This window comes from Panicum virgatum, chromosome 6N (assembly GCF_016808335.1).
Source record: "Panicum virgatum strain AP13 chromosome 6N, P.virgatum_v5, whole genome shotgun sequence".
In the NCBI taxonomy this organism is placed as follows: Eukaryota; Viridiplantae; Streptophyta; class Magnoliopsida; order Poales; family Poaceae; genus Panicum; species Panicum virgatum.
This window is the reverse complement of record NC_053150.1, coordinates 12,334,224-12,345,489: the sequence shown is the minus strand read 5'-3', so window position 1 is coordinate 12,345,489 and position 11,266 is coordinate 12,334,224. Positions and strand designations below refer to the sequence as shown.

The 11,266-nt window shown below is 47.6% G+C and overlaps 2 protein-coding genes across 5 annotated transcripts; both read left to right on the top strand.

Moving 5' to 3' along the window:
* The first annotated feature begins 1,567 nt into the window (after positions 1 to 1,567).
* On the top strand, positions 1,568 to 6,259 carry LOC120677917 (probable RNA-dependent RNA polymerase SHL2). Its single transcript, XM_039959103.1, has 2 exons — positions 1,568 to 4,432; positions 5,474 to 6,259. Exons 1-2 carry the CDS (start codon positions 1,568 to 1,570, stop codon positions 6,257 to 6,259), a joined length of 3,651 nt encoding a protein of 1,216 aa, XP_039815037.1.
* A 1,388-nt stretch (positions 6,260 to 7,647) lies between these two features.
* LOC120679101 (oxygen-dependent coproporphyrinogen-III oxidase, chloroplastic-like) lies at positions 7,648 to 10,259 on the top strand. 4 transcript variants are annotated; one of them, XR_005676967.1, is made up of 8 exons: positions 7,648 to 8,103; positions 8,351 to 8,426; positions 8,494 to 8,621; positions 8,787 to 8,870; positions 9,035 to 9,184; positions 9,416 to 9,540; positions 9,622 to 9,720; positions 9,965 to 10,259. XR_005676967.1 is itself a non-coding variant. In XM_039960609.1 (8 exons), exons 1-8 carry the CDS (start codon positions 7,699 to 7,701, stop codon positions 10,031 to 10,033), a joined length of 1,074 nt encoding a protein of 357 aa, XP_039816543.1. In that variant the 5' UTR covers positions 7,649 to 7,698; the 3' UTR covers positions 10,034 to 10,259. The 4 variants fall into 4 exon arrangements, 2 of the variants coding, with proteins under 2 accessions (XP_039816543.1, XP_039816544.1); XR_005676968.1 differs by having other exon boundaries at positions 7,649 to 8,103; positions 9,059 to 9,184; XM_039960609.1 differs by having other exon boundaries at positions 7,649 to 8,103; positions 9,097 to 9,184.
* Positions 10,260 to 11,266: the final 1,007 nt, after the last annotated feature.

Here is an 11,266-nt window from a genome sequence, read left to right as displayed (position 1 = left end):
GAAGTTGGACCTAAGGTCAGTCCCAGTGGGGTTTAATGGAGGGTTTCATGACATTAAATATCGTCTATTTTGCTCTGACATGGCAAGATGAGAGAAAGATAGAGTTTCATAGGACGTGAGGAAAGTTTCGGTACCATGAAATCCATATGGCACAGTTACCTACTCCCTCCGTTCCGGAATGTAGGGCATCCTAAATTTTTATAGATAGATTATGGAGGTAGAGAAAATACGCATGTACCCTTTATTAGTGCATTGTTTAGTTAATCAATTGCTTAGTTTTTTGTGCCCACACCAAAACCAAGGAGACTAGCATGTCTTTTTTTACTCTCTTGGCCCACCACAATTTATTCTTGTTGGGGATTGGACCTTCGGGTCAAGCCCTCACCCTCAGAAATGCTCCCTAACCTGTTTGCAGGGCCACAACGAAATGGAGCCAAGCGTACCCGAGGATATCGGATGAACACTAAGGAGCGCAAGCTCGAAGACCATGACCTTCGGGCCGAAGGATATCACGTTCTGAAGGCCGAAGGTAACGAATGGCTGCCCTGAAACACAAGCGCAAACACCAAGGCCTTCGGTCCGAAGGATATCGCCTCCATCGCGCCGAAGGTGACGAACGGCCACCCGGAAACATAAACTCAAAGATCAAGACCTTCGTTGATGGAATCTTCATGGCCCAAACCCTAGGAGGAACCCAAAGGTTATAGCAACCTTCGTCGACTGAAGACATGTGAGTAAAACGTGAATATGAAAGAAGGTCGGAGTTGTACACCTTCCGAATACGTGAGAAGGTCGGATTTGTAAACCTCTCACCTTGTAATTTTACCCCGAAACCGGCTGAGAGTGGGCTGTAAATGAGCTGGGAGGGGGCAATTTAGGTAATCCTGGCCGAGGGCTAGGGGTATAAATAGTCCACTCTCTCCACAGTGTAAAGGGTTGAATTTCCTGATTATTATTGGAGAGTTCGACACTTTCTTTGCCTCCCTTTTTACTGTTCATGCTCCCTGTCTGAGCATCTACAAAGCAGAGATCCCAACAGCGGCGCCCACCGTTCCAGCACGTAAGACAACCCTCGATGGCCCCAGCGAAGAAGAAAGCCATCGCGTGTTACATTTGGCTACAAATTTTAAATCCTCAAATACCTTACATTTTAAGATGGAGGGAGTAGTTCCCAGATTAGGTACCTGTACCCTGAAAAGACTGACCTGAGTGGTAGGGAGGTTAGCCTAGTGTAAAAACGAGCTCAAAAATCTACGTAACCGTGTTCTCTCCCGTGTTTCAAAACAACTGCTTAGCCGAGGTTCTAGGCCGCCGCGTGTTTCTGTGCCGGCATGCAAGCAGATGCACGGGGTGGCCTCTGGCTCCAGCCTCCAGGTAGGATTGGAACGAACCAACTATAATCCGACGCCGATTGGTTTCAGGACACCACAACGGAACACAATCGGATCTGTTGGACTATCCATGGAAACTACACGGCCGACACAAGACTATTTAGTCGGAGATCGTAAAGCAATCATCTTTGATTGAAGCAAACCAAGCAAAGAAGCCTGGAATAGCGGGATAAGCGATGGCAATGCACACTCGCCTCCGTCGCCGCTCTCCCTCGCCACGCGAACGCCGCCAGCACAAACGCCGCCGGCCAGCCGATGACGACCGCCGGGAGGAACCGCCGAGGGAGCCGGCGGCCACGCAGGTGATGCTGCGCGGCTTCGACGACCGCCTCTCGGCGCGCGAACTCGTCGACGGCCTGGAGGCCGAGGCGGGCACGGTCTGGCGCTGCCGGGTCAAGACTTCCGTGACGCCGCCCGGCTCCTACCCCGACTTCCAGCTCCAGCTGCCCCTCGTCCCCGACGCCACGGCGGCGTCCAGGGCCGCGACGTCGCCGCACGACGGCTTGGTGCCCGCGCACGCCTTCGTCCACTTCGCGAGCCCGGGGGCCGCGGGCCGCGCCGCCAGGTCCGGGCTCCAGCTCTACGCCGGCGGCAGCGGCAGGATGCGTACTCCCTCCGACGTGATCAGCAGCTCCCTCCGCGCCGCCCGCCGCCGCCACCACTGCGACGCCAAGCCGATGCTCTTCCCGGACTCGCGCGTCGAGGCCGGCGACCTCGTGGCGCCCGGCACCTTCCTCGCCGCCTGGCGCGCGGCGGACGGCCCCGCCGGCGCCTCCGCGCTCGACTTCGTGGTGGACCCGTCCGACGGCCGCTGCCGGCTGCTGTTCGCCCGCGACGCCGCGTTCGTCTCCCCCGGCGCCGCGGCGCTGCTGATGCTGTGCTGCGACGTCAAGCTGGAGTTCCCCGTCGGCGACGTCGTGCGGGCCCTGGCGTTCATGGACGACGACTCGCTGCTGCTCCAGCTCTCGGCCGCGCCCCTGCTGTACTACCGCACGGCGGGGTACGACGTCCACGGCCCGGTGCCCTTCGACCTGATCGACGACGACCCGTGGATCCGGACCACCGACGTCACCCCCAGCGGCGCCATCGGCCGGTGCCGCGCGTACCGGGTGTCGTTCGGGACGCGGTTCTGGCCGGCGATGAAGGCCGCGTTGGAGTACATGAAGGGGCAGGGGGTGCTGGTCGAGATCCTTGACACGCGGTGGCGTGGGCTCACCGTCCACGACGAGCCGGAGTTCGGGATGCCAATGCAGGACATGTTCTTCTCCGTGCAGCGTGTCGAGGGGCTGAGCTTTCCGGTGCTGTACATGGTCAATGCGCTGCTGCACAGCGGGGTAGTGAACCAGCACCAGCTGACGCCCGATTTCTTCGGCTTACTGAGGAGCGAACGCGACGCTGTGAATGTTGCTGCACTGACAAGATTGTTGGCAGGAAAGTTTCAAGAGTTTGATGTCTGCCCGAGGTTGAAGAATGCGCAGGATTGGGCTGCCAGGAAACCCAAGCTTCTTGGTCTTCACAGCAGAAGAAAGGTTGGTGCCGATTACAATGCCGAGATGCGGAGGCTGGTGATCACTCCCACCGGGGCTTACTGTATGCCACCACAAGTGGAGCGCTCCAACCGCGTCATCCGGCATTACCAACATGAGGCAGACCGGTTCTTGAGGGTAACTTTTATGGATGAGGGTAAGCAGCGGCTGAACACCAGTGCGATGAACTTGTATGTGGCGCCGGTTGTCAAGGACATGATGCCCAACTTGTTCCAGCAGCAGAAGACAACAGTTTACAGGCGTGTCCAAACAATCTTGACCGAGGGTTTCCAAATGTGTGGCAGGAAGTACTCATTCCTTGCATCCTCATCGAACCAGCTTAGGAGCAGATCAACTTGGTTCTTCGCAGAGGATACGATCACGACGATCGCAAGCATTAGAGAGTGGATGGGACAGTTCCCAAGTAATAATATCGCAAAGCACACTGCTAGAATGGGACTTTGCTTCACATCTACATATCCAACGGTGACGATACAGCAGGATGAGATGGAGTTTCTTCAGGATGTCAATCATAATGAATACAACTTCTCTGATGGAATTGGCAAGATCACACCAAAACTCGCATTGGAAGTTGCGAAGAAGCTGCCGCTGACGGATAACTACGTCCCGTCTGCGTTCCAAATTAGATTTGCAGGATTCAAGGGTGTGGTAGCTGTGTGGCCAGGTGAAAATGAAGAGACACGGTTGCTTTCCCTCAGACCAAGCATGAAGAAGTTCGAGTCTGACCACTATGTGTTTGAAGTGGTGTCCTGGACAAAGGTACAGCCGGCATTCCTGAACCGCCAGATTATAACATTGCTAAGCACCTTGGGTGTACCAGATTCTGTCTTTCGGCAAATGCAGAATGCAATGCTTCATAATCTCGACAGGATTTTAACGCACAGTGATGTGGCATCTGAGGTTGTAAGGACATGTTGCCCTGAACATGGAAGTACTGCAGGGCTGATGCTGAGTGCTGGGTTTTCTCCTGCAAACGAACCACACCTGCGAGCAATGCTCTTGGCTATCCGGTCCTCGCTGATGCAGGGTCTTTTGGAGAAAGAAAGGATTTCTGTGCCCAAGGGAAGGTGGTTGGTTGGCTGTCTTGATGAACTTGGGATCCTTGAGCATGGACAATGTTTTATCCGGGCCTCAGCACCATCTGTGAACAAGCATTTTCTGAGGCACAGCCCAATATTTCCCTCAGCAAGCAAAAGGGCAATGGCCATTGTTGGTACAGTTGTGATCGCAAAGAACCCATGTCTTCATCCAGGGGATGTCCGTATCCTTGAAGCAGTTGATGTTCCAGAACTGCATCACCTTGTTGATTGCTTGGTCTTTCCCAGGAAAGGTGACAGGCCACACGCCAATGAAGCATCAGGGAGTGATCTCGATGGGGATATCTTCTTTGTGACTTGGGATGAAAGACTTGTACCTCCGGGCAAACGAAGCATGCCCCCTATGGATTACTCCCCAGCTGAAGCGATACAGCTACTTCGCGAAGTACTTCCACATGTAAGTTCAACTATTCTTGCCATTGCTTAATTATTGTTTCCCCATCCAAGAATATTCAATCTTTACAGTTTCTGCTTCTCAGATAGGTTAAAAATCAATGTAAGCTACTTAGGACAATCTAAACATAGCAATATTCAGTGTAAGCTAAAAATCATGTCAGATAGGCCATCTGTTTAAACCCATATTAAGATAGTCCCACATAAAAATTACCATATGGTTACAAAAAAGGTAGAGGATAACCTATATTAGTTTAGACAGTTCCAAACTAACACCTTTGATGGTTGCAGACAAGAACCTTCGGTGTCCAGACGACTCCAGATACTAATTTTTGAAAATCATATCCCAAATGTTTTGGAATTGAACTGTCTGATATACCAGTTATTTCAAATGATTTTTTACCATCTAAGATAATTAGCCTTTATTTCTAGTGGCCCAAAAACCATATGTGATGAGGTTTTTGAGCCGTCTGAATTAACTCTTACATTATTAATGATATATATTAAATTTGCACAACTAGTGGCTGAATGTTAGAGCAAATTCTGAGAAGTAGCAGTCAATAAGGGTAAAGTGCTGTGCTGGTCTTGAGTTCAGTTTGAAATTAATTTGATGCTTGGAGACAAAGTACATGATTGCAACCAAAGTTTTAGCTTAGCAAATGTGTCGTACACCAGCTTTTTCCTTCATTTTTTGTCCATGCAACCTCTGTTAGCTGCCAGGTTTCTCTTTTCATATTATTTACTAAAATGAAAATCGACTACTCCTTTTGACCTTATGTTTTTGGCTTATTAATTAGATTAATACTTGGTATGAATAATTTCAAGTCCGATCCATTACGGAGTAGCTTTCTCTTTATTTTGAACGTTAGTATAGTTTTGAATGCTTATTTAAAGTCCATCAGTTGATTAGTAGATGCATAAAGGAACATAGAAAAACTCGGCGTTTTCTTCATTTCAGCTGGTTTCTTCAGATTGCTTCTTTGTTGGTGAAAAAATATTTTTTTGGTGCTAAACATGTCATTAACAATACCTTCTGTTCGAACAGGATATCATTGATTTCTATTTGGAGAACATGGTAAGTGACAACCTCGGTCGGATAAGCAATGCTCATGTTGTTCATGCTGACCGTAGCAATTCCGGAGCGATGGATGAGAAGTGCATTCAGTTGGCGGAACTAGCAGCCATTGCTGTGGATTCCCTTAAGACCGGGAAAATTGTAACAATGCCAACTTACCTTCGACCAACAGAATATCCTGACTTCATGGGCAAGGAAGATGCCATCTCCTATAAATCTGAAAAGATCCTTGGAGAGCTTTATCGGTCAATTAAAGAAGCATATGGGTCTGATTTAGTTTCACAAGGTACCAGCACTTCAGATGATCTTACTTATGACATGGATCTAGAAGTTCCAGGGGCATCAGATTTCCTCGAGGATGCTTGGCAGTGCAAGTGCTCGTACGAAGAGCAGTTGAATGCGTTACTTAGTCAATACGGTGTGCGCACTGAAGCAGAGCTTGTGATAGGGGAGGCATGGTCTCTTACAGGAGACAATAAGAAGCGAGACTATGAGACACAAGAGAGGCTCAACGACTTATATTTCCAACTCCACCAGGAGTACCGAAGTATATTTGAAGGCAATGCTGAGATATCCATGGAGAAGAAAAATCTAGTGTATGAGACCAAAGCATCCGCGTGGTACCAGGTAACATATCACCCCAACTGGATCCAACGATCAAGGGAAATGCCTCCAAGATTCAGCTTTCCATGGATTGCTGTAGATTACTTAGCAAAGATAAAGGCGAGAAAGACTGCAAAAAGTTTTTATAGATGAACCTTGCATTATCTCTATATCTATATATATACTACTAAAAAGAGGCTAAGGATCACTTTTCTTTCCTTTGTCAATAAAAACTTTTATATGTCTTTATTTGATCTCATCAAAACAGCAGTCATGGTTGAGACCATGAAAGTCATGGTAACAACCATTGTTAAGGCTATTGTAACAGCCATGGTTAAGGGCATGAATGAGCCTTATTGCTGTGAGAGAGAATTAAAAGATAGCACTAATGTTATCTATAACGTCAATCCTGTAATTCCCTATATATATGTAACCTTGAGATCAATAAGAGATCAGCTATTTGTCACCATCCAATTGTCTCTACAATTTTTAATCCAACACGTTATCCTCACCTCTACACACTGAGCATCATCGTCCCCGGCGCCGGGGCCCATCTACCTCATTGTCTCCCTCAAGCGCGCCCCCCATCTGGCGCTTCAAGCACCAGCTCCACCTCCCACACTCTCCGTTCCCCTCCATCTCCCTCGGACTGCCTCCCCTCCTATCTCCCCGATGACGTCTAACCGCTCCCTTCCTCCGCGCTCCGGTCCCTCCCGCCGCGCGGATGACTATGGTGTAGGAGATAGCGGTGGGGCGGCCGCCCGGGTGGAGCTCCCGTGACATGTGGCAGAGGAGGGAGAGCGCCGCGGGAGGTCCCCCGAGCGGCGCTAGAGCACGGCGAGGACAGTGTTGCAGGAGACGGCGTCGCGGACGGACGAGAGCGCGGAGAGCAAGACGCGGGCCTCCGGGCTTGTGGGCGATGCGCAGAGGCCGCTGCGGCGACCGTGCAGCCCCGGCATAGAAGCAAGACGAGGGACGACGCGCGGAGTGGGGCTGTTTCAAGGCTGCGGGAGCGGGGTGAGACGGGCATGGCGGGCGACTTGCCCCACCTGGTAGCATGGATGGGGGGCAGGACCCATTCGCGGCGTGGGGAGGGGGAAGAGGAGGAATTAGAGTGGTAGGGTTGTAATTAGTCAATTGTCCAGTAGGGTCATAATTTTGGGATGTTAAAATGGGGTGCTCTTGGAGATAGTCATTTTTTTCTCTCCATATTTATTTGGGGAGTTGACAAATAATAAGATTGAGGAGAAAAAATGGGAGGCTATTAGAGATGCTCTAAGCATGTAGATAAAAACGATATCTAATCCTCAATAAATATTTTCTAAGGTGAACATGTAGTATTTAAAAGGGGTAGGAGTATAGAGAAAGAAGTACGGTGAAGATTGTACAAAAGGTATAACAAGTATTTATTCTGTATATTTTCCTTCATCATCTCTTGTCAATTATTTTTTTATTCAGATACTTTTAAGCAGGCTTTGCGCTAAGAATAATGCTCGGTTTGATCTGATTTGATGCATATCAAGTTATCAACGGACATAATTTCTCGATTAATTGTGGAATAGATAAGTCTTGTCTCGCTCACTTTCGCTCTCATGGAGAGGGAGACGCCGGAGCTCGCGGCGCCGGCGACCTTCCTCCGCGAGGAGGAGGGGGCGTCCCCGGAGTCAGTGCGCGCGCGGTTCGAGCGCATGATCCGGCGCGTGCAGGCGGAGGTCTGCGCGGAGCTCGAGGCGGTCGAGGGAGGCGCAAGGGACGGCGGCGGCGGTGGTGCGCTGTTCCGGGAGGACGCCTGGACGCGCCCCGGCGGCGGCGGCGGAATCAGCCGCGTGCTCCAGGGCGGCCGCGTGTTCGAGAAGGCCGCGGTGAACGTCTCCGTGGTCTACGGGGTCATGCCTCCTGAGGCGTACCGCGCGGCGAGGCCTGAAGCCGCCGCGGCGGCGGCGGCTGGAGGGGAGAAGGCCGGGCCGGTGGCCTTCTTCGCGGCCGGCATCAGTTCGGTGAGTGAGATTCCTCTCGCCGCGTACAGCATTGTCACTAACCAATGGCGTGTGCATAACTGCATATTTCGCATCGTTCAGAAATTTGCTTGCTACAGGAGGTTCAGAAATTCAGTACAAGCAGCATCCAAGTTGAGCAAAATTCTTACTTTGGGGGAAAAAAAGAAAAAAAAACGTGCTCAGTTCTTGACCCAGTTTATAATCAAGAATTGTTTTTGTTTTGATAAGGTTCTTGTTCTGCTGTCAGGTCATTCATCCAGTGAACCCATTTGCTCCAACAATGCATTTCAACTACCGGTATTTCGAAACAGAGGCACCTAAAGGTACTAATAGTGCTGACAACGCAAATAAACTGAACTGTTCTATTTCTTGAACTTTCCATAACTTCAGATATCATGGAGGATGATGCACCGTTCTCTGCAGATGCACCTGGTGCACCTAGGCAGTGGTGGTTTGGAGGTGGTACTGACCTGACGCCTTCATATATCATTGAAGAGGATATCAAACACTTCCATTCCGTATGTCAATACCTCCTCCATTTGTTGAACAGAAATTTCGATCCAGTTATGCTATGTTTTTATTTTTTGCCAAAAGCAGCTTGTTCAAGGCTGTTGTGTTTGACATTTGTTTAATTGCTATGTGTTTGTTGGATAACTCATTTGTTCACTATTGGACCCTTTCAGGTTCAGAAACAAACGTGTGATAAATTTGATCCTGGCTTTTATCCTAGATTCAAAAAATGGTGTGATGATTACTTTTATATCAAGGTCAGTTTGTTCAGATTTTCATTTGATGTTACCTACTACTGTAATTTTTTAATTGACAATTTTTTTTGTCACTGACACATGGCAAATCTCATGGTTGAATTTATCCAGACATAAAAAAAAATGCTATATGTTGTTCTTCTTATTCAGTATTATGCACTAGACAGTTATCATGCTTGTCTGGTCACCAGAACAAGTCATGGAGATGGTTATTTGCGTTTGACCGCAGCATCGTGGTGAACGGCGTGGGGTGGGTGGAATATTTTTTGATGATCTTAGTGACTATGATCAGGAAACTCTCCTTCAATTTGCTACAGGTATCATATCATCTCTTGTAGTCTTTTCGGTTAAAGTGGATCTGGATATAAACTCGCCACATATTTGCATGGTGTTGAGAATCAGCAACTCAATCTATTGCAATACCCCAAAGGGGTAGACTATACATGTGTTACATATTGTAGAAATGACCCTATGCTAGATAGTGTCGGCACTGGTATGCAGATACATCTAACTCATGGTAAACCATCTTGTAACTTCCATCTCTGCAGAATGTGCAGATTCAGTTCTACCTGCATACATACCCATTATAGAACGCCGCAAAGACATTCCATTTACTGAGGAGCACAAGGCATGGCAGCAGCTACGGAGAGGACGCTATGTGGAATTTAACCTCGTTAGTGCCTTTACATGCAAACAATTTTATTTCTTAGTGCTGTCAGCTGTACTCTGGCCCTTACACTTGCTTCTTATGAAGGTTTATGATCGGGGAACCACATTTGGCCTCAAGACTGGAGGACGGATTGAGAGTATCCTTGTTTCTCTTCCTCTTACCGCACGGTGGGAGTATGATCATGTAAGCTGAGAAGCTCTCTTATGCAAGTCTAACCGTTATTAAGATGTCTGGTTCTTTCTGTTCTAAAGCACTTGAGTGTCCAAAAATATGATTTTTAAATAATATGGAAAACATTTTGGATTTAGTATCTGATTGCCTGTGTTACGGTCAATCATTTGAATTGGGGAAGTTTCTGGTGTTTCACCATTTGCATTATTGGACCTTAAATTTGACAAAGTTTTCTAATATACCATTTGTTTTGTAGAAACCAGAAGTAGGGAGTGAAGAATGGAAACTTCTTGACACATGCATAAATCCAAGGGAGTGGATCTGACTTGTTTAGAAGTTCTTGCTCTTTCAGTACCTTGCTATTAAAATGTCACCTTGATCTTTGTATGGTTCATGGGCACATTGTTTTCATGTACGGTCGAATGCCATTTTCTTTTCCCTTTTTGTCTTGTGCAATGTAACTGATCCGGTTATATCTCTCTAACACATGGCACAAAACTCTCCTGTGTTTTTCGAGGAAAAAAATGAATGATCAGCCTAATTTGTCAAAAGGAGAAAACACAAGAACAGAAAAATATGTCTTTCCGTTCATCAGATGAAGCGCCCCGTTTGCACACAGACAAAATGTACCAATCCCAGGAAGGCTGGTAACACATTTATTACATCAGATGATTCAGTCTCGGTACAAATCTCTTGGTAAAGGCCGAGTGATATAAAGCCAAAAGATAAACAACCAAAGCAAACCGAGAGTGCTGGCTCCACTCGGGACTACACGGCAGCGGAAACATCTTTATTAGCCCAATGACACAGGCAAGTTGGGTGCAGACGGAAACATCTTTATTAGCCCAACGACACAGGCAAGTTGGGTGCAGACGCGATAAACAACTCGAAGTCCTCACTAGGGATGATGCCTTCCTCTGTAATAGCAACATGTGAGAGTACAAACGTACTCAGCAAATCCATCCCCGCCCTACGGAGGGGGTATAAGAATACATGCATAAGGGTAAATCAAGAAATAAACTCAGGTTTATTTTTGTGTAAAGCTAACTTTCATACACATGCTCTTATATTTTCCCGATTCACAATCAATCTCATTTTACCATTCTTCTTGCTCGATATGTACAATGTGACAGGATTATTATTGATTAGAATCAAGCTTCTTGTTGAATTTTTGGTAGAAGTAAGTCTTCTGCACACCCGACAAAGAGGTTACTATATTACCTCTCTTTCATCTGGATCGATATTTTCTCATAAGCTGCAGGTACATAAACCGGCTCGGATCGAAGTTATTAATTATCTCTTTTTGTTGGAAGTGATTCTTTCATGTACATGCAAAATTTGAGATTGTTCAGGCTGCTATTTTTTTTTTGCCATCTATTTGGTAGCTCTTATTTAAGGGCAGGGAGCACTAGATATTTTCCATAGTCCTAGTAATAAAAGTAACATTCAGAGGTTCTGTTCAGTAAAATTATGGTAATTGTTGTCATTCTGTATTCGGAGATAGTTCAGTAAATCTGAGAAGTAACATTTCATTTTAGTAATGCGCATAAGAGATAGT

Bases quoted from the DNA above. Each gene is read 5' to 3' on its own strand.
- LOC120679101 (XM_039960609.1), top strand. From the start codon at position 7,699: ATGGAGAGGGAGACGCCGGAGCTCGCGGCGCCGGCGACCTTCCTCCGC. The intron at 8,871-9,096 runs GTCAGTTTGTTC...GTTTGACCGCAG, and splicing joins ATGATTACTTTTATATCAAG to CATCGTGGTGAACGGCGTGG. The intron at 9,185-9,415 runs GTATCATATCAT...CCATCTCTGCAG, and splicing joins TCTCCTTCAATTTGCTACAG to AATGTGCAGATTCAGTTCTA.
- LOC120677917 (XM_039959103.1), top strand. From the start codon at position 1,568: ATGGCAATGCACACTCGCCTCCGTCGCCGCTCTCCCTCGCCACGCGAA. The intron at 4,433-5,473 runs GTAAGTTCAACT...CTGTTCGAACAG, and splicing joins TTCGCGAAGTACTTCCACAT to GATATCATTGATTTCTATTT.